General features: G+C 34.9%; 2 protein-coding genes across 4 annotated transcripts in view; both read left to right on the top strand.

Annotated features, from left to right (window-relative positions):
* The window catches only part of LOC142349771 (uncharacterized), a 40,393-nt gene extending 36,782 nt beyond the window's left edge, over nt 1–3,611 (top strand). For both annotated transcript variants that reach the window (XM_075401533.1, XM_075401532.1), the window contains exon 10: nt 2,723–3,611. In XM_075401533.1, the coding sequence (XP_075257648.1) occupies nt 2,723–3,250 (528 nt within the window). In that variant the 3' untranslated portion in view covers nt 3,251–3,611. The remainder of the gene's footprint in view (nt 1–2,722) is intronic.
* Nucleotides 3,612–3,828: 217 nt separating this feature from the next.
* On the top strand, nt 3,829–24,564 carry LOC142349772 (calcium/calmodulin-dependent protein kinase type IV-like). 2 transcript variants are annotated; one of them, XM_075401535.1, is made up of 12 exons: nt 3,829–3,975; nt 4,144–4,228; nt 5,024–5,041; nt 5,303–5,365; nt 5,554–5,636; nt 7,901–7,973; nt 15,393–15,483; nt 15,694–15,771; nt 18,557–18,632; nt 20,219–20,342; nt 23,762–23,920; nt 24,230–24,564. In XM_075401535.1, the coding sequence occupies exons 1-12, from the start codon at nt 3,899–3,901 to the stop codon at nt 24,332–24,334; spliced, it is 1,032 nt and encodes a 343-aa protein (XP_075257650.1). In that variant the 5' UTR covers nt 3,829–3,898; the 3' UTR covers nt 24,335–24,564. The 2 variants fall into 2 exon arrangements, with proteins under 2 accessions (XP_075257650.1, XP_075257651.1); XM_075401536.1 differs by lacking the exon at nt 5,024–5,041.
* The last annotated feature ends 1,847 nt before the right edge of the window (nt 24,565–26,411 follow it).

Below are 26,411 nucleotides of genomic sequence, written 5' to 3' on the forward strand. Positions count from 1 at the left end.
ATCAATGAAAATACTTTGAATTGTACGTCAGGACTTGTCCTGCTATGTTGTCTAATAAAAATTTTTTGCTTTACCTTAGTTCACAGCTTGTTCAACATTTTGCGTGAAATCTTTTTGACTTCTCTAGTTTATTTTACGTCTCTCATTCTGCTCAAAGTGTTTGTAGACATCAGTTGCTCAGCAAAACAATTCAAAATGAACAGTATCAGTGAAGTCAGTATCAGAAATTGAAATCAAAAACAGAAACGGTTTCTTTTAATGGTAATTTTGAAACTAGAAATGCTGCACGTAGAAATGCTACTAAATTGAAGAGCAGAGCGGAAGGAGTGGTTTGTTACCTGTTCGTTCCGCGTGATTGAAAGAGCGAGAAAAATTGGTATTGGGAAATTGTAAAGCTAGCTGACTGTTTTCACGTCCGAAATTTGAAGTTTTTCTGGTTAGGCTCTGAAAGGGTTACACTAGGCATAGAAGCTTTAAAACGTCAAACGGTTTTAAAGCTATTTCATAGGTGTTTTCTGTCAGTGGATGCGAGTTTCGTAATAAATTTCAATTTTTGCACTCCTATGCTAATATTTACGCGTTTTAATAGTTGTTCTCTAAGTTTTACGTCTCTCTTCATGCGCTGACAAGTGCTTTGTTCCTGCTGACAAATTCGGAAAAATTCTCTGGTCTTGCAATATCTTTATTTTTTAATCTCTAAGCTGATGGTGTTTTCTTCCTCTTTTTGAAGTTCGTGGTACATGCTTGCTTAGTAAATAACCGCCTCAGCTTCTCAGCCGGCTATTTTTGCGCTCCTAATTTTATTTTACTTCGTCGAATAAAAATTTTTTTGGTTTTACCTCATTTTGCCGCCTTTTCGACATTTTGCGTGAAATCTTTTTGATTTCTCTAGGCTAGTTTCACTCTTCGCTCATTCTGCTCAAAGTGCTTTTAGACATCAGTTGCTCTGTAAAGCATTTCAAAATGAACAGAGTCAGTATTTCAAAACGAAATGAGAAATTGAAACGGGATAAACCCATAAAGCCCGATTTTAGATGCTCGTTACTCGAACTTTGTTCTTAGTTAGCATCTCTAATACTTATTGGTGTTGATACTAGCCCCTGTGTCGTATCACTACGAAACAGGGGTATGTTCAGCTCCAAAATGACATCAAAATAGTTCGCACTTTTTCTTTTTTGTACGAAAATCATTGTTTCACTAGTTTTTTCTCTTCTTTCAATCCTAATCTTGGTTATGGGAATCAACGGCGGCTATTTTCCGGCAATCTGCCTGGTATGTTTTCCAATTCTCTTGATTCAGTTGAATACTTCAAGGCAGTGTATCTGGACCACGACATGCTTGGTTGACCTCGTTTTTCGGATGTCTATTCGAAATTTGTAAGTGCCAGAAAGAGATCGATTTACTTTATACATGATGTCAAAATATTTGTTTGAATTTCAATATATCGGAATATCATTTTCTGCATTTGAGTAAAAACGAAGACACAAATCGGCCGTATTAAATTAAGTTTAACTGATGTTACTTACAATTTGGGCATCGATGTTGCTGATAATTTGAAAAGGGAGTGTTACATCAGAAGTAAATTTGCAAAAACTCGTCTGACATGCAATTTCGTATGACACACTGTCTCCTTCGTTTCCTCCAGCTTTCTCAAATTTTGCATATTCAGCTCATGTGTTCTATCGATTATTCTTTGTGCATCGCAAGCATAGTACGCAGATATGAAACTTCTTCGATTTCTGGAGTAACGAAATTATAAAGAGCTGAAGTGGTGATATACAGGAGGGGACTATAAACAACTTTTGAATGTTTGACTCGCTAACGATAGCGTGCCAGTTTTTTTGTCAACATTTCAACATGTAGAGCGAGCTTTTTAACAGTTCTTTCTCAACATAATTAACAAGAAGAGCTGCCTCATCTTGATCACTTCTCTTAACAGTGATCAGCGTGTACCCTCAGTAGAGGGCCAAAGAACATGGTAAATACCCTTAGCAGCAAAACGCAACTGACTTCAAATACCTTCTCTATCCGCATTCTTGTAATTATTAGCGATTTTTTAGCAGTCTGCTGTTAGTCTGTTTGCGATAAATTGCCTGCGTAACATACAAAATTAAAACATTTTAATTGAGTTGTGTAGGTCGAAATGTGAATTCTATAATAGTTGCTCTTAGTTTATCAGGTGCCATTGTGGCTTTTGTCAATGCTTTTTTCTACGTTTGCATTGCTACATTTTAATTTTTTGTGCCGCTGGTTAATTGATCTCATCATTCATTTATTCGATACTTCTAACACCATTTGTTGGTAAATTGGTAAAAATTCTCTCTCTCTCTCTCTCTCTCTCTCTCTCTCTCTCTCTCTCGCTCTCTCTCTCTCTCTCTCTCTCTCTCTCTCTCTCTCTCTCTGTCTCTAGTTCTTTGATTTAGTTTTTGGAGTTGTTTTTTGATAAGATATTTTTTGGTTTGTTGATCCTTAATAAAGAACATTGTCATTGATAATTTTATTCCTAAGCTGTTAAACTTGAGATAATTTGTCAGTGGTTAACGCAAAATTAGAAATGGCTCCAAATAATCAGGCAAAACGGCTCCTTTAATGTCTTTTAATTAAAGAAAATTAAGGCCTTTTGGCAATTGCAGAAAATTAAGACAATTTCAGAAGCACCTCGATTGGCTATATTTCGAGATAATTTTGCCATAGTTTGTATTTTTCTTCGATTCTAATTTAGAAATGTGTGTCGATGGATGAGCATGTTTCGCCTCAAATCAAAACTACGACCCTGTCAAACTGTGAAATGAAACAATGGCTTGCTCCTTCTGCGAAAAAACCCATTACTATAGTAACCAGTCCTAGTGTGCACTCAGAGAGCATGACTAGCCGATGCAGCTCCGTATCGAACTTTTGTGAAGCAAATGAATTGTGTTCTGGCTTTGACGAATGTCTGGCTGACGAACCAAGGTGTCTGAACAGATACAACGAGTGGCTTATGACGTCAGCTAAACGACCTGCGCCTCCTAAGCCCAGACTTCAAGCTGAAGATCTCAGCCTGTGGCTTGAAAAGAGGACTCTTAGGAGCCAGGAGTCCAGTAACGATAACGATGTTTGCCCGGTTTTGGGTTGTATGACTAAGGATATCGATACATCGGTTTTTTTGCCCAAAAGCTGCTCTTCAGGAAAAATTGTTTCTTCAAACGATAAGATGGAGTGGTTTGACAACGGATTCCATAACAGTGTTGATTTCTGGCTCGCTAAGTAGACAGTCTTTCAAAGCGAACTAGAATTATTGGTCGGGTTAACTTGACATTATATTTTGTGAACACTCAGAACTGACTTTAGAGCGTAAATTAGATTCAAATTACTTTGCAAAGTTCTGCAAAATTGTTGACATTTCTGTATTATTTTGGTGTGGTAATCTAAATTATCTTAAAAACTTGATTCATGGACGATCATTTGACTTTTGTGCTCATAAATTTCGTTTTTGTGTAAAACTTATTTTTATCCTTTTGTGGAGCTACGGTATTAATATCAGCGGAAAGTAATTGTATGTTATGTTAGGAGCTATAAGCGGATATTTTACGTTTAAATAAACATCAATGTAATTTACTAACCTTGCATCACTGTTTTCTTATGAGTTACTGGTTTTTAAAACGATTGATTTAAAAGCTTGCTCAAAATTTGAGATACTCTGTTCAAGTTTAGAGAATCTTTCCGAAATTGGGTTGTGTTAGAGATATTGCATCGTTTTTATCGGTATTATCAAATTCTTTTCAAATTCTTTTCAAGGCATTTTTTTATCAAATTCTTTTCAAATCGGTATTATGATGCTATTCGTTGGCTTGATCTGAATATAAGTTGTGGGAATTTCAGAGACGTTGTTAATGTAGAAATAGTGTATTTGACAAGCATGAGTGAGCAGCGCTTTCTGAAAGAGATCCTACCAAACATACTTCCTGGAATCGACGTGATCGAAGAACTGGGAAAGTAAGTGTTTTTTGTTTCTCTTTGTTACTCACTTCTGATCTAAGACTAGAACGATGAAAATAACGACAACCATTAAATTTTTTTATTGGTAATTGCCTAAGTTAATCTGCCTAGTTCCAAAAGAAATTTATATTCTATGAGCTTATGTGAAATTGACTTTGGTTTCAGAGGCGCGAGTGCTGTTGTGTACAAAGCGAGTGATGAGTCCCTGGGTAGAACTTACGCCCTCAAAGTCATTCAGAACATCAATCAGGTTAATAACTCCAATGGTAACTTTATTGACTAATTTTGCGAGCACGAACTGACAAGTGTACCTGGCATTGTTGAAACTAGTCGAATCGAAGTTGCTGAATCCGGCACGAATCGATGAAGCATTAAAAGTACCACTCTAATTTCTGGAACTCCTATCGCATTATTTAAAAAGGATTACTTCCCCAGAACTTTCTAGGTTACTTAAGAAGCCCGTAAATGTTGTTTATCACGATTTTAATCAAATTTAACAAGAGTGGAAAAAAGCGTCAAGTCAAAAAAGCTGAAAATTAGAAAATTATTTGTATCAGGGAATAAACTCCGTTTTATCAGTAAATATACGCAAGACATTATTTTGATTTGAAATAGTTTCTCCACCGTACACAAAAGTACTTGTAATCTTGGATTCTCGAAAAGAAATTTCTGAAACTCATTAGTACGTTATGTGACCGGAGGATAAAAATGCACGATGAACTACTTGCAGTCACTGGAAGTGCTTGTAGGAAAGGACCAATCATTTTCAATTGCTTTAATTGTAAAAACGTTTGTCTATGCAATGTTTTGGTAGACTGTTTTTGCCATTTGCCATGGCTCGCTTGAGTAATTTGAGTTCTTTGGTCATAAAGCAATTTAACAAAACCAAATTTTAAAAATACATTTACAAAAATGTGATAATGCAAAACTTATCAAAGTTAATACTCAAAAATCTTGATATTCATAGATTGTAAATGGTGATCCAAATGCCAAACACTTAAAATTGGATTTCAGAATCGCAACTTAATATGTTTCATTTTTCCAGGAGGATCCCTTAATTCCGGTTTGTTCAAATCACTTGTTTTTTTTTATCGAACTGACTCGTGTGGACGTTTGAAAAATGCAAAATCACGTACCTTAAATGATATTTTTCTCTAGCCATTATTCCTTTTCTGCACTAACTATAAATCAATATTAACAGATAAACAAAATCAGTATTAACTTTTATTGGAAATTGAATAACAATATGATTGTGCTTCGTCTCATAAAAAGTGTGCAGTGATGATTAAATAATAAGTTGTAATTACATGGTAGGATATTTCAGGCTTCGAAGGACAACTTCAAGAGAGAAAAGGACATTCTCCTCACTGTCAATCATCAAAATGTTGTAAGTTCACTCTTTTGAAAACTTTTACTCGATTAGCTGTAAATATGTTGGATGTTTTAATCATCCCACAAAACTACCTGAAAAAAATTTGATCTTAATTTTTAAAAATGGAAGGCAGCTAATAGTAAGAAAATGTATCATGCATTTCGAGTTTTAGTTTTGTTTTGTGAAAATGTATTGTGTTTCAGATTAAACTGCACCAGATAGTTGAGTTTGACGATGCAGCCGCCCTTCTTCTAGAGTTCGCTTCAGGAGGAGAATTGTTTGACAGGTAAAACTCGTTTGAAGTTAATAATTTCGAATCTTTTTTGAATCAAGGTTCAAAATTGCCCCATTATATGATGTTTTTAGGATTAATTTTGATATGGCGTTACATCAAGAAGGGATTCTATTTCTTCTAAATGGTATATTATTACTTGCTCTTAAATGAAGTTTGTAGCAGTTATAGTAGTCCCGTCATCTTTTTACGACTCGAAGAGGAGTATTGGTACTACACAGGTTATTTAATGGAGCGTCTTTTTGGATCAATTTGGATCAATTTTTGGAGTGTATTTAATACGGGATGTAAAAGTAATTGCTGTATGTGAAAACTAAGTATTTAGGTCAAACAGCTGAACGAATTGCCTTGAAGAGCTGCCTTGTCCTTAGCTTTTTAAAAAGTTTTCGAATTCAGTAATCCTAAAGAATTAGGTGATTTGTGTGGTTGAGTTAATTAGTTGTTTTAGCAGTTTTGGTGCTCTTTCAATTTCCTTGATAATTATTTTCAGTTGTTTTCGTTGAATAAAATTGAGTTATTTGTAAAAAAAACATTTGACAATATATCTGTTTTAAAAATTCTTGGCCTTTTTTTCTGATTTTATACCTTCAACTGTCGTTTTTTGGTGAGATCTAGGACCTTTTTTATAGCTTATGCTACTGTGAAGTGACATTTGAAGGCTAGAAATGGCAGTTTCACTAAAGTGAGTGAATTATACCATTTCTATTTTTTTCAGTTTTTGTGCTTATTTTATTATAAGTGTTGTTGAATTTCTCTCTGCCGCGTTTTTGGACGAGTGATTGATCTGTAGCAGAAGATTCTATAAAAGTTTTAGAAAAAAATTATTTTGAAAAAATTATTTGGCAAGTTGCTTCTTTTTTTATCTTTTCTTTGTTAAAGTTGCTCTTTTTTGCATTTTGTAGAGAATTTGTTGAGAATTCTTTTGAGAATTTTATTATTTTCCTATGTCATATCCTTTCCCTTTCCTCTGTTTTCTCTTTGAGAAAACATTTCGTTATCAATTGTTAATATTTTGTTGCGAACTACTGGTACTACAAAGTCCTTGGTCAGTTTTTTTTTGAGTCGCAATTTAAAGTAAGTTTTATCAGTTGCTTTTAGTTTTTGTCAGTTGCTTATGTTTGATCCTGTTGTTGTTTAAAAAAAATTGTTATCATTATTTACGATGTGTATAATGTCAGTGAGTATGGTATTTTGTCTACTTTGAAATTGTTTGTTAATGACTTGAGTTTTGACTTCTTTCTTTTCGAACATTGGCCTCTGTTTTTGAAAGTTGACGTCTGTTTTCGAACATTGGTGAAAAAAATACACAAGTGAAAAAAATACACAAAAACTTGAAAATTGCTAGCAGTTTCTACTCACTATACGTTAGAAATTAACCACTGTTGAATTAACAGTGGTTAATTTCTAACGTATAGTGAGTAGAAACTGCTAGCAATTTTCAAGTTTTTGTGTATTTTTTTCACCTACCCCCACCAACCTCCTACACCTACCTAACCCCCACAGAAGCCCCCGAACAGCTATCTAACCCTGCCTACACCCCCCCCCCCCCAACCTATCCCCGCAACCTACATCTACCCTCTACACATACGTAACCCCCGCCTCCTACCTCCCTACTCACCTACGCCTTCCACACGCTTACACCTAACCACTTTCCTAACAGGAAATTTTTTGTATTTGTTATTGGATATTTCTTGAAAATTTACGGTTTTTTTTTAGATGCAGCAAGTTTTTTATGACTTATTTTAATTTCTTTTTTGAACGTTGACTTCTGTTTCAGAATATTGGACTGTTTTAGTTTGTAGTGATTGTGATAAGTTTGTAGTACTTAGTAACTAGGAGCTGCTGGTTGTATTCAAAGGTGATGAAAAGGTCATTTTGAGAATTTTTGATCGCACACTCCTGCTACCTATTTAAACTGCAGATCAATCACCTGCCTATCTAACCCCCCTGATTCTACTCAGGAGTTAAAGCACGGAGGGCATTAAGTGGCTGAGCAGCTCTCTTAGAGCCTTACGTCTTATTAGTCTCTAAGTATGCAATTCACGGAAACTGTTTTGAGGAGACAATTTTATGCTGTGAAGGGCGACTCTTAATCTTAAAAGGCTGACCCCTCTGTCCCCCCCCCATCTTACACATACACACTCTCCCCCGTCGACCCTCCTCCACATTTCGATTTGGATTTCCCCTCTAGCCCAGCCCTCCCAACACCCCCGTCGCTCAAAGTTAAAATGTTTGTATACTGAATTCGGTTGCTTTAGAATTGTGGAGAAGACATGCTACTCAGAACACGATGCTGCACAGTGTATAAAAGAGATCCTGTTAGGATTACAGGTATCTTTGAATTATTAAATTATATACTCTGAATGCCGTCGAAGAAATCGAATCATATGTCAGACTATCTAGCTAACTTTCTGGTGGTATTTCAGGTGACGGCGAACAATAGTTGAAATATCATGTTTCAATGATATAGAAAAACTACTTGCATAGAAAAACTACTTGATACTACTTGAAAAACTACTTGGAGAGCATAGAAAAACTACTGGATTTTTTTGCAAATTTTTCATGAGACCTTGAATTTTTTCATGTTTATATATAATTTGATAGCAAAGACATTTTACGATTTCTCACACGTATGTATCTTACGCCTTAAAACTGCTGTCTTAATTGCAGTAAATGCCTTAAAACTGCTTTGAAAAATACTGCAGAATAAATGTTCGGTAACGCAAAATAAGAAAAAAAACATGGCAGGAAGGATGATCGAAAAGTGAAGGGCAATTTCAAAGTTGTAGGACGTGACAAGGAGGCTCTTTGACCTGGTTTTGTAAAATATATATAGACTTTTCAACCGAAACAAACACCAAATTTTTAACAGATTTAAAGGCTTTTTAAAATTAATTCTCGTTTTTAACCAGAGATTTCAATAAGTGCTTTTTGTTAAAATTTTAAATAGATCTAAATGGTATATCTTTTTATTGCTCTCAAACATATTTGACGAAATTATTGTTATCGTGTGATTTTTTATGCAAAGTATTTTTGTTTATTTTGCGCTTTCATTCTTGAACATTCTTGATTTTTTGAGCGACTTTTTCAAGCTTGAGTTCTTCATTTTTGAGTGATTAATAGCCGCTGCCTCTCAACGGCTATTATTTAGGCGCTTTCATTTTTACAATCCAAAGTATTTTGATTGTATTGGTGTGCTGTTTTTATTCAAGATCTGTTCACACTTTTTTCGGCATTTTCACGTCAGTGCGAGTGGTAATTTTCAATACACTGGAGTAGTAAAGAGTGCGAAAAAGTGAGTAGGTTTGAAACGTGATTTTTGAAAGTACCTTGAAGTGGAGTGAGAAGTTGGTATTTGAACAAATTTTGGGTTTTTGAGAGCTAATTTTTTTTTCACGTGCGGCAATCTGACTGCTGTTATCAGTCTCTTTCTAACAGCCGCCGTCAGCCTCTCAAACGGCTATTTAGGCGCTCTCCTTTTTACAGTTCAAAGAATTTGAATTTTATTGGGGCGCTGTGTTTTTTTAAGATGTGCTCACACATTTTTCAATGACTTTGATCTTTCAAAACGGGATAAGCAGGTAAAGCCCAGCGGGCATTTAGTTTCATTAGCGGCCCAAAGTGGGCTTTAGTAGTCCTTCAAAAGCTTAGAGTGGTTCAGCCAGCTGCTGGGATGGCCTTAATTTAAGGCTAAAAGGTCATTTTTAGGAGTTTTGGGGCTTAAAATTGTGCAATTTTCATGTTTTTCTGTTTGATTAGTCTTAGGTTGAAGTTTTTAAAAGTTGATGAAGGCCTTTTGCGAGACAAACTTACTTGTTGAGGCCATTTTAATGAGCTATATTATTTGGTACTACAAACACGCAAATTGATACTAATTTTTGCAAATTTTAAGTTTTTTGCAAGTTTTTTTTGTCATTTTTTGAGTTTTTCTAGCTTCCGGGGCTACGTAATCTCCTTTGAATTTTTGTAATAGAGCACTGAATAGTTTCTAGTAAAAATAGATTGATTTTCAACATTTTAATGTTTCGAGCTTTAACATTTTTTTTGGATAAAAATCTACAATTTTTTTAAGGTTTCCTAGTTTTTGTCAGTTTGATATTTGTCCATTCGCAAGTGCCCGAAAACCTATACCAAGGTTTAAAAGAAAGTTACTGCTTGGTTGTTAATTTCAATGGATTTGTTAACAATTTAACCTTCCGAATATTTAAAATTTTTTGATAAAATTTGCAATTTCAAAATATTTGTTTTTTCAGTTTTTCTTGCCTCAGTAGCCAGGTAACCTCATCCAGGGCTTGATATTTTGTTATTAAATTGTTGCCAGGAGGCAATTGAATTGTTTTCAACAATTTGATAGGACGGATTTTTTGAAATTTTTTATAAAAATTTTTGCCTATCAATCTTTGTGCCGATGAATTTTTAAGGCTTGGAATGGGGTTACTGGATAGCCTGTAGAGACAGAAATGATTCTGAAGATATTAATATCCCGATTTTCAGCGACATTTCATTAAAATTTGCAATTGACTATATTTTAAACATTTTTTGCTCATTTTTGAGTTAATCGATCTTCAAGGGCCAATGAATTCTTTTCAGGTCATGCAGATATAATACTGGACGAATTTGACCATTAAAAATTGGTCTTAAACTTGATTTTTAAATAGGTATATTTAAAGGGATCAAACTTTGCCTATGTAGTAAAAGCTTCAAGCGTTTAGCAACGAGTATATTTTTGTTTGGTTTGTTTTATTTTTTGTTTCTCAATTTTTTGATCAATTTGTTTGTGTTTTGGCTGGCATTTTTCAATTGATCTGCTGGTCAGATAAAGTACTTCTAACTTTTTCATTCAATTTTTTGAATTGTTTTTCGGGACTTGTCCTGCTATGTTTTTTCATTTCGCTTTACCTTTTGATCACGTTTTACATAAGTCACGACTCTCGCGTTTGACTTCTTGACTTACTTCACTCACTGTTTCAACTGAAAGGATTTGAACTTCATTCTTGCATTGAATTACGCATTATAAGGAATACAGTCAAGGTCAAAAGAGCAAAATCAAAAGAGATGGGATAAACCGATAAAGCCCTGTCATTAAGTCATTGAGAATTAGTTTATCAAAGTTCATTAGTGTTTGCTAGCTGACATTGGTATTAAGCGTATTAGCTTTCAGTTAAAAAGCTGAATTCAGCATTGTTTTATAATCCAATGGAAACTGCACGCCGAATTAGAACACTTTTTGACACTGAAAATAAATAGAAAAAAATTGCGTCAATTTATCTACTCTTTTTTTCTTTTTCTGTTTCAATCCCGATGTGCATCAAGCGCTTCAACGGCGGCTTTTTACGGCAATCTGCTGATTCACATGTTTTCTATTGGCGCCTATTTGAAATTGATTGAACTGATTGACGGGCAGCTAATGCTTTTTAATCTTCGACACTATTTGTTGTCATAAAAAGTTATTGAAAATTCGATGTTTGAACATTTTTAATTGCTCTTGAACGAAGTTCATAGCAATTATTGTGAACGTGTGTGTCTTTTTTATGCAAAATTTTCGCTGGACACTTTTGACTTTTCGAATGACTTTTACGCCCTTGACTTTTTGCATTTCGCGTGATCTAAAATTCTCTCTCAATCACAATTTCAAGCAGCTGAACTCAATTGGCGACAATTTACTACTACATGTCAAATGAAAAGTGCGCCGAAACTGGTGTCATTTTTTACTTTTAATCCTAATAGTGGTATATGTTAGTTAACCTTCTTAACTTCTTTGTCCCATTTAGGCCCCCCTTCCCCCCCCCCCCCCCGACTGAAGCAGACTGCAATTGAATAGAGCTCCCACTAGTCGTTCGAGAGCAATTCTTCCGACGTCGTTTACTCGTTAAGTCGGTTATGTTTAATTGCTCTTGAAACGCAGTTCATAGCAATTATGGTAAACGTGTGTCTTTTTTATGCAAATTTTTCGCGTGACAATTTTGCTCTTTTCTTATAGAACATTTTTTGACTTCTCAAGTGACTTTTTCACGTTTTCGTTCATCATTTTTAAGTGATCTCTATTGCTCGCACTCCGAAGTAAAGCTTGTTGCTAATATAAAATCGGTTCACATCAGAGGAAAATTTAGAGACTCGTAGCGCAGTTGTTAGTGCGGGTGGCCATGGATCTGGTGGTCAGTGGTTGGAATCCCGTTGGGGTCGAAGTTTTTTGCACCCATAAAGAAAAATTGATCTATACTAAAGACCATGAATTAAATTGCCTCGCCTGTCGTTCAAGAGCAATTCTTCCGACATTTGTCAGTTTGTTTTTAGTATTACTTCTGTTGTCTTGCCACCTAGTGTCAATAATGACAGTATTGTTGGGTGCTAATGAGGCATAAATGGACCTAATTAGGTGTTTGCTTTATGGCTAGTGGTTTTCAATGTTTTGACACCTTTTCTCAACATATTTCAATTTTAAGTAATTGTTGCATTTTTTGTTGCCGCGTGGTTTCATCTCATTAGGAACAGAAATTTTGATTTCGAAAAATACTTCCAATGTTTGTCATGTTTAAGCATGTGCTGTAATGGTGTACAAACTTAAGTGTACGCCTCAATTGTTAGACAAAGTTTTATCGTGTTAACTTTATCGTTTTAATCACATAGTTTTGTGCGTTTTATTATGGGTTTTATTGGTCTGTGTGTGCTTGTCACATTGTGTCATTAATGACAAGTGTTATTGGTTTCCTAATGAGACTCCAATGAAATTCTTAACTGGTTTCCATTCATTACTATTCCTTTCATGACTTCAGCATTACTGTTTTCAAAAAAGTGCATTTTTGAGTTTAACTCGTATTTGTTGTTTTTGTTTTGTTGCTGAGTGTCATCAATGACGATCCTCATCGGGTTTCTAATTATGCATAATTGTATTCTATCCGTTGTTCACTTTGTGGCTATTTCTGTTTGTGTTTTCAACACTTCTTAAAAAAAAATTAATGATGAATTGTTAAGATTTTGCCCGCAATTTCTGTTGTTCTTTTTGTGTGTTATCACATAGTTTCATTGACGAGAGATGCATTCGTTTTCTATTGATACACTTTTCATCTTTAAAAAAAATTTCTATGGTTGATAAGGGGTCTGTGCTTTGCACACAGTGCTTTCATCAAATACTACTGGGTACTCGTTTTTCCCTATATCTTGTTTTTTTTGTTCTCTTGGCACTTAAATATTGTTTCGCTTTACCTCATTTCTTAACTTGCTCAGCATTCTGTGTTAAATGTTTTTCATTTCTCAATTCTAGTTGAATTAATCGCTCATCCGGCACAAAACGCTTTCAGAATGCAGTTGCTCAGAGAAGCAGTCTGAAATGAAAGTAGTCTTCATTGGAAAACGATGAGTGTCTGACCTCCAAATCCGAATCAGACTAGCTCACACTTTCTAAGACATTCAATCTTTCAATTCTTCTGTCCGGTCAACCCCAGTTGTGATTATGGGAATCACTGGCAGCTATTTTCGAGAAATCTTCTGGGTATGTTTTTAATTTGTTGTCACCAAATTTACCGAATTTTGGAGTTTTACCCATATTTTTTGTTCCTTTGTCACACTAATGATGTCAATAAATGATAACTAAATTTAATCCGTGTTGTTTTATTTTTTAGCCAATGTTTTTGTCTACTTGGATACCATTGTTTTCATGAATTTTGAGTTTTTCAATCTGGCCTGCTGTTGTTTTAACTTGTCTTTGTCTCGCATTGGAAATATTAAAAATTCAATATGATTTCTCAACGTTGAATATAAAAATGTTTTCAAAGGCGTCAATGTACCAAAATGTGTTTGATCAGTTTGATGTTATTATTAACATTTCACATTTTGCCAATTTTCTCATTTTTTAATCGCTATTTTTTTGCTTGTTTCTCATTGGTTTTCCTTGACCTGAAAACGGGCATGTTCCGCACGTTGTGTATATGCTTTCTAGGGATCCTGATTTTCAATAGTTTAAGTATTGTTGTTTTTGGTTTTGATAATTTTGACTCGACTACGTCTCAAATACCTATTTTTATAACTTTTTTATTTTTTTCTAATTTTTTTCGTTGTTTCATGTATATAGGCTCGTTTTGTATTTTCTAAAAGAGTTTTTTGTATAATTGATGATGGTTAATTGCTCTCAAACTAGGTTTGTAGCAATTATATTAGTCCTGTGGTCTTTTTTGATTGCGTTTTTTTGCTTGACCGTTTTGTCGTCTGATCTTCTTCACTTTTCGTCCTCAAATACGCTATAGACAGGTAACGGCCAGAGGGCATTAGGGCTCCAAGAGCCTTTCAGCGTATTCGAATATAACTATGAGATTCTCCGATACTTAAGTAGATATAAATTCATGGTGGGAATTGCGCTTCTTAGATTTTGACTACCACACGCCCCCTCCCACACATTAGCGCCCTTGTTACTTCACCCACCCCGCCCCCTGGTCAGCGCTTCACTTGTAACACAGACCACAGCGGTCTGAGTGCGCTCTCTCCCTGTGTGCCCTCTGCTGCGTGCGCTGCATCCCCTCCGATCCACTTCAATTAAGCTAAAGCTGTCCTCCCTAAACCGTTGCTAGCTTCTGATGAAGCGAACTGCTCGCCAGTCATTTGAGAGCACTATGCCTAATGTTATTTGTTTATGGTTATATTGTTAGTTTTTTCAAAACCTTCAGTTTGTAATTCAGGACGTTGTTCCTACGTTTTTTAATTCGTCGTCTTACCTTTTTTATTACGGCCATTTGATAGTACGCTAAGAAGTCAAAGTTAGAATTTTCGGTGACTTCTACCCTTCAGACAAACTAATATGTGCGTGCCGTCATTTGTTACTCTTTTGGTATCAATATTCATGTCAGTCGTGTGATAATTTGCTCGATCATAGGTGACTTATCGCATTCAATAAAATGACTCTTCACTCACTTATTAAATTTAAATTCAGAATTTAACTCTAATTCTAAGGGGGTAACCTAGACGAGATTATTACAAAGCTATATTGTTTGAACATTAGTTGTTAAAGTTCTATCTGAAAATAAGCTTAGAATTTTTTGAAATCTTTATCAATTTTTTTGTTTTTGATCTCGGTGATCTTTTTAAACTAGGGGTCTCAACGGTATAAATTGCAAACTATTATCCTGCAATTTTTCGGCTATGTATCTACATTAGAGCTCCTTTTTTGAAAATGATATTTTCACAGATTAAGGACTTCTGGTTACTTATGTGGCTCTTGACTTTACAATTTCTTAAGCCATGGATTCTGAAATCAAATACATTTGATAACAAAAGTGACCAATCGCAATGTTACATAATAAATTGAAGAGAATTTTCAGTACCATTCTAATTTCCGTGTCCCTTAATTTGGATGCGGACCGACTGAAAATTGATAGACTTTAATTGGTTTATATTTTACAAAATTGACAAGAAAATGACGGAGAAAATCCACATAGGAGTTGGCCAGTTTTTCGTAAACAGCTGTAAGATGAGTTCCACGTGAAGAGTATTCAACTTGATTATGCATTGTGGAAGTTAAACACATTGCACCTGGAGCTCAAATTTTTGCTATCTACCCAAATCTGGCTAACTACAAACCTGGATTGTCTCTGTAAGTATTCTTTTCATTTTTCGAAAACTCTGAGTGATAAAAAAAAGTGGGACCATTTTTAGTGGATTCGTATCATTTTTAAGGGGAACGGAAATGGTACAACAAAGCCTTTTCGAAAACAAGCGATCGAGAATCTTCTGAAGTCATGAAGTTTGTCCTTGATGTTCTAGCATATCCATGACAAGGGCATTGTACATAGAGACCTGAAACCAGAAAACCTTCTGTACGAGAACAGCTCAGATGCTTCCCCTCTTAAGCTCGGTTAGTGGTAGCATTGATTTTTTAAACTAAGATGGCTTATTTGAATCTCCACCAGTTCCGCATTTTTTGGAAGATGAAATTGTCAAATTTTAAATTGGATGGCTTCACTTGACTGTCTACCAGTTCAGGATTTGTTTTTGTTGATAAAAATTCTGCATACTAACTGTATTTAGACACTTTTGTAATGGTCTTTTAAATTTGTTGTTGCAGCTGACTTCGGCCTTGGTACAATTATGAAGGAGGGAGCGCATAAGATGTACACGATATGTGGAACTCCCGGCTACTGTGGTAAACTAATTTCGTTTTGTACTTACTAGGTCAAGATTATGGATATGTTTTCTGCTGTTTGGAATTTTATTTTTATTGTTCAGATTTCAACTGAATTTCTTTAAATCCTTAAAAAAGGAAGATGAAAGAAATAGAAATGGTGGAATATTATTGGCAATGAAAAGATATTTAAGCTCAAGAACGCACAAGATAGGTCTTCATTGGTTTTTTGGAACTGTGAATAATTTTCCTCTTTGTTATCTAGATATCTCATGCATATAATGCTTTGGGTCTTTCGATCACAGTGTGAGAGAATGTGTGATCAATAAAAAGGTATGCTCATCACCTGTACAGTTTGATCTGATTCTAAACTGTTACTGTCCTGTTTATCGGCGCCATGCGATCATTTCTCAAAACCTGATCATTCTGTCATGTCTTTACTGCGTAACTGTAATTGTGAGTTGTATAGGCAATTTATTATAGCTGCGAAGCTGTAATCTGAGCGGAGCTATATTGTGGTGTATAGGCTATTTATTATAGCTGCGAAGCTGTAATCTGAGCGGAGCTATATTGTGGTGTTCGTGACTTTTATCAATTCAAAAAATTTGAATGGTTTCGGGGCGCTGTCTTTTTACGACTCGAAGAGGAGTATTGGTGAAGTCCTTTTTAAAAAGCAATTTTATTGAAGTGAATTTTGAAGCAGGAAATGAAACAAGTGAAAAAAAATTGGAGTGGTTTTGTTGCTAGACAAAATTGAAGAGTGGAGCGAAAAGAGAGAGGTCTTTTGTTGGTATCACTGTTTTGGAGGGAGCGAGAAATTGGGATTTAACGAAGTTTCTAAACTAGGTTTTTTTTTGTTCACATGCGGTTTTTACAACAGTTTTGTTTTCAAGGTTTACTAATGATTGAGTTTTCAAGGGTTTTGGTAATTTATGTGTCTTAATTAAAGAATGTTTAGATACCAATTGGTCTTGGTTAACAAGTTTGAGAAAGAATAGAGAAATTTTAAACTATGTTTCTTAATTTTTTGCCATCTTTTTTCTACAATCCCAGACAAGTTTCTTATCCTATTATGCCCTCTCAATTGTTTTTGAGCATTTTTCTACTCATATTAATAGCTCGAAGTAACTTATCCTTGGCTTTGTGTGCCCTTGTATAATATAAAAAGATTCGTTAATTTTTATAGCTTTCAAATTCAATGTTTTTAATAGCTACCTTTTCCATGAATTGACTGCAAATATTATAAATTCTCATGAGTGTTTTATTATGTACTAGTTATTTGATGGGGTAGTGTTTTTTTATCAGAGACAGCTCTTCCAGTTGGTTCCGGAATTCTTCTATATTCTTCGTCTTTATTTTTTCAAAGATGTCTTCACAGATTTTTATATTTGAAGTCATATTGAAGTGATGATTTTGGCCACGGCGAAACAAGAAGTGGGGTGGGAAGCCAGGAATTTTGAGGCGTTAATTTTTTCACTCACTTTATTAAAGCAGAGTGAGAAAACGATGTTCGAACAAAAGTTCTTTTTCTTGCTTTTGGTTTTTTTTGGTGACCTCTTCCTCTCATTAATCGCTTTTTGGCGCGTTAATTTGATTAATAGCCGCCCTCATCTTCTCAGCCGGCTATTATTGCGCTCGTATTTTTTTTTACTTCGTCAAACTTTTTTTCGCTTTACCATTTTGCCGCTTTTTCGACATTTTGCGTGAAATCTTTTTGACTTCTCTAGGCTAGTTTCTCTCTTCTCTCATTCTGCTAAAAGTGAATTTGAACATCAGTTGCTAAGCAAAGCAATTCAAAATGAACAGAGTCGGTATAAAAAATTGAAGTCAGAAATAGAAACGGGATAAACCCATAAAGCCCAATTTTAGATGCCCGCTATTTGAACGTCGTTCCTATAAGTCTTAGTTACCACCTCTAATGCTTATTGGTGTTGATAGTAGCCCCTGTAGCCTCTCTCTAAGAAACAGAAGTGTGTTCAACTACGAAATGCCATCAAAATGAATCGGACTTAAAAAATATTTTTGTACAAAAATCTTATTCTTTTTCAATATATTCTATTCGTTCAATCCCAATCATGCTTATTGGAATCAACGGCGGCTATTTTCCGGCAATCTGCCGGGTATGTTTTAATTTCGGGTCAAAGAGACTCATATGTGATGTAAAGGCCCCCTAATAGAAAGGCCTCTGTGGAATGAAGTTTAACAAGCTTTATTAATTTATTGCTTAATGTTTTTTACATGGCTTTTTGAGCAGTGTCGATAACTTTTTCAACTAAACTCTGTATCTGTTTCTATCTCTATTATAAGGCACGCAAGTCTATTTTGCAGCTATCCCGGCAATATGCCGGTTATGTTATTTTTTTTGAGTCTTTAGGATCTCATCACTGAAAGACATAATAAATTGGCTTTGAATGCAGCTTTGCTGGCGGTTATGTGTCGTGGTGATTGGGGTAATGTAGCTGCAATTCTGTAAATTTGCGATTAGTTAGAGGTCCTATTCTTGGTGAAGATGTTTCCATCCTTACCATAACATTGATTACAACACCCATTTGAAATCTAAAATTCAGTATATAATTGCTCGAACTGAAAACTGAAATTGTGAATATAAAATGACAAGATGCATATGTAGAAACTGAGGAAATGTCGATATTTGCTCCGAAAAAGCTCAGGAGAAAATGAACACTCATTTCCTGTATTTATGAATGTTGTTTTATTTAAGAAGTCGCAAGAATGAAACGGTACCGATGTTTAGAATATACGGTAGCGATATTTTATCCTTTTTTAATATTATTTTAACCTGCTTCAGCTCCTGAAATTCTCTGCAGTGTGGGATACGATGAAAAGATAGACGTGTGGTCAGCGGGGGTCATTCTCTACATTCTGTAGGTCTTTCAATGTTTATATGCAATCGCCTCCATTTTGTACCACTTCGTCGTCCATTAGTATTAACAGTTAAAATTGTTAACAAAGGAAAATCAGTGATATTGTCTTAAAGCTCTTGCAGAGTAAATATATCTGCCCAGCGGTCTGTTGAATTTCATTATTCCGACGATTCTTTTATTATAGGTGCGAAGCTGTAAGCTGAGCGTAGCTATATTGCGATGCTCTTGGTTTTTTACAATTCAAAGAATTTGAATTGTATTGGGGCGCTGTCTTTTTTTTAAGATCTGTTCACACATTTTCATGATTTTTGAAGTCAAATTGGAGTAGTGATTTTGGTCACGCCGAAACAGGAAGTGGAGCGAAAAAGCGAGTGGTTTTGCCGCGTGAAATTTTTTCGCTCTAATTTAAAAGGAGAGAGAAAACGGTGTTTGAACAAATTTTCGCTTTCTCGCCAGTGGCTTTTTTGTTGACATGCGGCAATTTCACTTTGATTTTTACTGTTTTTCGATTTTTTGGACCGGATTTTTTTTCTAAATGTTTTTCCCAATCCATTCATAGTTCATTCTAAGTTTTTGTTTGAACCAAGTTTCCATTTCTCGCTAGTGGTCTTTTGTTCACATGCGGCAATTTCACTTTGATTTTTACTGTTTTTTCGATTTTTTGGATCGGATTTTTTTCTAAATGCTTTTCCCAATCCATTCATAGTCCGTTCTAGATCTAGTTTTTATTAGTCAATGAAAATTCTTTGAATTGTACGTCAGGACTTGTCCTGCTATGTTTTTTTGTTTCGTCGTCTGACGCTCTTTTTTCGTTTTACATTTGTTCACACCTCAAAGCTGAAAAGCTCAAATTTTCTGAATGACTTCTTCCTCTCACTAACTGCTTTCGCGCGTGACGTCATTTCTCTCTCACTCTCCCTCTCTAGCTAAAGTTTTTTGCGTGATTAGATTTTGATCATAAGTGACTTACCTCACTCAATAAAAATGACTTTTGCACATTAAAATTTAAGTTTGTTTTGAATTAGTTTAAGGTCAAAGGAACTGATGTGTAATAAGGGTTCCTAATGAAAAGGCTTCTGCGCAATGAATTTTTACAAGCTTTATAAATTTATCGTTTAATTTCTTTTACATAGCTTTTTGAGCGGCGTCGATAAATTTTTCAACTTATATCTGTATCTGTTTCTATCTCTATAATACGGCACGCAAGTCTATTCTTTCGCAGCTATTCCGGCAATCTGCCGGCTATGTTTCTAACACACATTTGAATTTTTGGCATTGGTAAACAACCAGATGCTGTTCTGCATTTCAACCTGTATTGCTAATTGACTCTTTCTGATCGAAATTTTGACGCTGATTGGCGATAGTTTACCGCGCAAAGTTATCTCGGAAGGGGCGAGCAAGTTAGATATTAACCTATTTAAAATCAATTGGTCTCGAAAATTTTAATTTGGCTCACTGGGGCAACGCTAGAAAGCTCAGCCAAGTCAATTGATTTATTCAAGAACAATTTATCAGTCGCAATGTTTACTGCCAAGCAAGGTTCTACAAAATCATTAAAATCATGACCTACCGTTGAATGTTTTCAGATTGTGTGGCTATGAACCCTTCAGTGATGAGACAAACAATGACAAGGAGATGTTTAAAAAGATCCTGAATGGAGACTACGAGTTTCATTCGCCAGAATGGGATGAAATCTCCGAGTCGGCCAAGGTTAGTCAGACTTTTTGCAATCCTTACCATTTTAAATAGCCGGAGCTATAGTTGGCGTCATCTTGGTTTCTTATGACTCGAAGAGGAGTATTAGTTTTCTTAAGATTTTTACTACTCGAAAGAGGAGTATTGGTTTTCTTTACCGGAAGTACTATTCGTTCAGACGGCGTTTTGACCTAAAAGCGAAAGAGTAAAATTCACGTGCTATTTTTTCTAAGAAAGAGGAGTTTTTTCGCTTATTATTAATAGCCGCCCTCATCTTCTCAGCCGGCTATTATAGCGCTCCTATTTTTACAATTCAAAGAATTTGAATTGTATTGGGGCGCTGTCTTTTTTTTAAGATCTGTTCACACATTTTCATGATTTTTGAAGTCAAATTGGAGTAGTGATTTTGGTCACGCCGAAACAGGAATTGGAGCGAAAAAGCGAGTGGTTTTGCGGCGTGAATTTTTTTCGCTCTAATTTTAAAGTAGAGTGAGAAAACGGTGTTTGAACAAAAATTCGGTTTCTCGGTAGTGGTTTTTTGTTCACATGCGGCAATTCCACTCTGATTTTTACTGTTTTTTCGAATTTTTGGATTTAGGATTTTTTTCTAAATGGTTTTCTCAATCCATTCATAGTTCATTCTAGGCCTTTTTTTTGTTTGAATTGAATTTTCATTTCTCGCTAGTGGTTTTTTGTTCACATGCGGCATTTTGACATTGATTTTCTGGTTTTTTTCCCTATTTTTTTATCTGATTTTTTTAAAAATGGTTTTCTCAATTCACTCATAGTCCATTCTTGGTCTAGTTTTTCTGTTTAGTCAATGAAAATTCTTTGAATTGTAGGTCAGGACTTGTCCTGCTATGTTTTTTTACTTCGTCGAATAAAAAAATGTTTCGCTTTACCTCATTTTGCCGCCTTTTCAACATTTTGCGTGAAATCTTTTTGACTTCTCTAGGCTAGTTTCTCTCTTCTCTCATTCTGCTAAGAGTGATTTTGAACATCAGTTGCTCAGCCAAGCAATTCAAAATGAACAGAGTTAGTACAAAAATGGATGTCAGAAATAGAAACGGGATAAACCCATAAAGCCCAATTTTAGACGCCCGCTATTTGAACGTCGTTCCTATTCGTTCCTATAAGTCTTTTTTACCATCTCTAATGCTTATTGGTATTGATAGTAACCCTGTTGCCTCTCTCTAAGAAACAGAAGTATGATCAACTACGAAATGCCATCAAAATAAATCGGACTTAGAAAAATGTTTTTGTACAAAAATCTTTTTTTTTCAATATCTTCTGTTATTTCAATCCCAATCATGCTTATTGGAATCAATGGCGGCTATTTTCCGGCAATCTGCCGGGTATGTTTTATTTTAGAAATGATTTTTCAATAGAAGCTGTATTACTATGTCAACCTCTGAAATTGATACTACAGTGTTTTTGATAGTCTAATAATGCGTTCTAAATTCTTAATGAGCACATATTTCCCTATTTTTCAATTCATTTTTGGCTTTTTTAAATTAATTTTTTGTTTTTGGATCGTAAAGTGGCTTTTGCTTTCAGAATTTTCAAAAAATGAGTGCATATGGCAATTGACTTTTGATAATTCATGCATTGAATGCCTCTTTATAACGTGAGGTTATTTTCTAACGAATTGTACACATGCTTGCCCGATTATAGCATTTTATTGTCCATTTTTTTTTAATTTTTTTGATTTTTGGATTTAGTTATTAGAAAAATTCTTTTTGTGCACGCTCAGGGATTCTATATTTTTAAACTAATAATTAAATAATTTTGTGGCCTTCAGCATTTGAAATTTGATAATTAATTGCTCTTGAACGAAGTTCATAGCAATTATTGTAAACCTGTGTGTCTTTTTTATGCAAGTTTTTCGCTTGACAATTTTGCGTTCCTTCTAGAACATTCTTTGAATTCTCAAGTGACTTTTTCACGCTTTCGTTCTTCATTTTTGAGTGATCTCTATTGCTCCGAAGTAAAGCGTGTTGCTAATATAAAATCGGTTGCAGAATAGCAGCGGTAGGTGATTCGTAGCGCATGGTTAGTGCGTGTGGTTGTAGATCGGGAGGTCAGTGGTTCGAATCCCGGTGGGGGAAAGATTTTTTGCACAAAGAAAAATTGATCTAGGCTACAACCCCCGAATTAAAATGCCTCGCCTGTCGTTCAAGAGCAATTCTTCCGACATTTGTCGGTTGATGTTTTCATTGCTAAATATTTATTGTTTCGAATCTTAGAACCATGTTTGTGAATTTTAGTTTATACAGGAGGACAGCTATATATTTTATTCTGCAAACTAACGATATGTAATTGTTTGTCTATTTCATTTTTGTTCAAGTAGATTTTCAATTTTCAAAAATCAAGAACTAATCTTTTTTTGTTTCTGTCCTTATTCTTTTCATGAATTTATTGGTATTTGAATTAGAGCATCATGCCTGTACGGCCAATTTACTAGAGCGGATGCAAGTTTCTTTTGCTACAAATATGTCGTTCTATGCAATTTGGCAAAATTGAGAAATTTTACACTATCGTTTTTCTCCTTTTGCTTCAGAAATAGAGATGTTTGTAAGCTCATTAGGGCTTGGCTGATATTTTATGGTTAGATTAATTATTCCCATTGCACGAAACAACAGTTTTGGTTTGTATGTGTACATGTACTACATGGAATATAGATTGATTTTTCCTAATTTTTCAAATTAATTTCTTGCAAATTTTTGTTTGTTCTTTGACTTAAGACTGTTTTCTCTGCATTGAGGCATTCTGCAAGAGGCTATTTCAAAAGCCAGTTCTTTCGGAGTATACGACTTGAGTCGTTTCCGGAATTCTTCTGGCTATGTTCTTCAGTTTTTTTTAACCGGAAGTACTATTCGTTCAGACGGCGTTTTGACCTAAAAGCGGGAGAATAAAACTGCCGTGTGAACCTTTTTTTCTGAGCGAAAAAAGTTTTTGTATCATGCGCTTCGATCAGTGAATGACTGTTTGAGTTTGAAAAAATTTGACAGAATGCCGCATATAGATAATCGTTTTTAGGCGTTTTTTGCTTATAATTTAGTTTTTTGGACATAATTTTTAATAGAACCTGTATTGATACGTGAGCTTCTGAAATTGATATCAGTGTTTTGGGGAGTCTAAAGGGTTTTAAATTCTAAATGAGCTCATATTTCCCAATTTTTTAATTCATTTTTAGCTTTCAATTTTTATTGGATTTTAAAGCGAATTTTTTTTAAAATCAGTGATTATTGCAATTTATCTGTGATGTTTCATGCATTGAATGCCTCTTTAAAAGGTGAGTTTTTTCGCTTACAACGGAATTAAATGTCTCAGAAACTAACGTCGTGTACTTTATAAAGGAGAAGGGAACGTTCTCAGAAATTTTTAATTGTTCAATTGTTAAAAAAAATTGTTTTTTTTTAACCAATTGACAGGACCTGGTGCGTAAGATGCTAGTGGTGGATCCAAGACGTCGTGTTAGTGTACAGGAGGCTCTTGATCACTCGTGGATTGTGAGTGAAACTAACTCCACTCGTCAACTGCCTGAGGTCACCGTCAAGCTCAGAGAGTTTAACTCCAAACGACGCCTCAAGGTTTATATGACTGAAATTGTTTTCAAATGATCTGTTTTTATCGAATAGTCAATAATATGACTATAGTGAATGGTTTTTAGTATCCTATTTTTTCTGATAATAAACGAGGATTGAAGTTTAATCTGAAACCAATTGGTGAACGGATTGTTCAGACTGAATACATAGCCCAATTGCGTAAGCTTATTTAGCTGAGGTCAAAGATGGAATCTGTAATCTTTCCTCTCATCAATTTGGATTACAAGGGTGAACTGAGACTTAAAACTGGAATCTGGCTTCTTCATTATGGTCAGCAAGTGAATTGTTTTTTAGACCCCAATGAATGCCATATCTGCTGTGAATGCATTCAAAATAGGAAATCATAACCATGGCAATGGGTTCCAACTGTCACTTCAAAAGAAAGAAGAATCCCAATGAATCAATCAGCAGAAATCATTCCAATTAGCCAAATCAATAGATGAATTAATTCACATCAAGCAGTTGATCTGATGTTGCTGCCATCTCTGCAATTGTATATAGAGATTTCACAAATTTATGAATCAATTAATGAACTTGACGTTTTTGGAAGCTAACAGACTTTAATTAAAGTTTCTCAGCATTTCACAAACTTTGACATATCCAATAAAATTTAAATTTGTTTCATTTGGTATTTTTCCTAAATTGATTTGAGAGGGAACGTGCTTTTGTAATAATCGTAATCGGGAAGTAATTGACATCGGTTGAGTTTTCTTCGTCTCAACATTTCTTTTTAAATAAGCAAAAGTGATATTTTTCCCAACTAGTAATAATTTCCGAAATGTAGCAATCCGAAGAATTAGTAGTGGTGGAGTCAATCAGAAGAAAAAGGAGCGAGTAGTTTTGAGGCGTGCATATTTTTCAAACGGTTTGTAATAGCGGCCTTCAGGCTCTCAACTGCTATTATTTAGGCGTTCTCCTTTTTACGACTCGAAGAGGAGTAATTGTGATCTATTTTCTATTACGAATGGAGATGAATTTTGGTAGTCTTTTTATAGCTGCGAAGCTGTAAGCTGAGTGAGCGTAGCTATATTGCGGTGCTCTTGGTTTTTTACAATTCAAAGAATTTGAATTGTATTGGGGCGCTGTCTTTTTTTTTTAAGATCTGTTCACACATTTTCATGATTTTTGAAGTCAAATTGGAGTAGTGATTTTGGTCACGCCGAAACAGGAAGTGGAGCGAAAAAGCGAGTGGTTTTGCGGCGTGAAATTTTTTCGCTCTAAATTTAAAGTAGAGTCAGAAAACGGTGTTTGAACAAAAATTCGCTTTCTCGCTAGTGGTTTTTTGTTCACATGCGGCAATTTCACTTTGATTTTTACTGTTTTTTCGATTTTTTGGATCGGATTTTTTTCTAAATGGTTTTCCCAATCCATTCATAGTCCGTTCTAGGTCTAATTTTCTGTTTAGTCAATGAAAATTCTTTGAATTGTACGTCAGGACTTGTCCTGCTATGTTTTTTGTTTCGTCGTCTGACGCTCTTTTTTTCGTTTTACATTTGTTCACACAGCAAAGCTGAAAAAGTCAAATTTTCTGAATGACTTATTCCTCTCACTAACGGCATTTGCGCGCGTGACGTCATTTCTCACTCGCTTTAGCGAAAGTTTTTAGGTTATTTGCGTGATTAGATTTTGATCATACGTGACTTACCTCAATCAATAAAATGACTTTTGCACTTTAAAACTTAAGTTAAATTTGAATTTGTTTAAGGTCAAAGGAACTCATATGTGCAGTAAAGGTCCCTAATAAGAGGCTTCTGTGGAATGAATTTTAACAAGCTTTATTAATTCATCGCTGAATGTTTTTTAGCCTAGTTTTTTGAGCGGCGTCGATTTTTTTTTCAATTTAGATCTGTATCTGTTTCTATCTCTATTATATGGCACGCAGGTCTATTCTTTCGCAGCTATTCCGGCAATCTGCCGGCTATGTTTTGATCGTTATTTTTTGTAGAGTGTAGTTGGAACCGGAAGTGAAATGCGTGAAAACAAAGTGATATGGTCAAATTGCTGAGGAGAGAGTGGAGTGGTTTTCCGTTCATGTCACGTTTTTGAGAGTGAGCGAGAAAAGTAGGTGTAAAAAAATTGCCGCCAAGCGAGCAATCACGTGCGGCTTTTTCAAATCAGTTTCAAAAGTTTTAAATCCAATTTCGTCAGTCCAAGGCGTTTTTCTCAAATATCTAAACTATTAATAGTGCTTTTCTAAGCCCTTTGCCTTGATTTAAGCTTCTTTTTTGCAGTTATATTCTTTATTTTTCTATCGGTTTTGGGGAGTTTTTTTGGTTAAAATTGGTTCTTTTGGCAGTTCTTTCATTTAGATTATTAATAATTTTGTGTTGGTTTTGTTACCGAAAAGTTGAGTAAATTTGAGCAAATGTTTTCTCTATTGTCTGTTTTTTATTGCTCTCAAAAGAAGTTTCTAGCAATTATTTTAGTCCTGTGGTTTTTTATTTGATTTTTTGCCTGACCGATTTTTCATGTAACC

This window comes from Convolutriloba macropyga, chromosome 11 (assembly GCF_964194025.1).
Source record: "Convolutriloba macropyga chromosome 11, txConMacr16.3, whole genome shotgun sequence".
In the NCBI taxonomy this organism is placed as follows: domain Eukaryota; kingdom Metazoa; phylum Xenacoelomorpha; order Acoela; family Convolutidae; genus Convolutriloba; species Convolutriloba macropyga.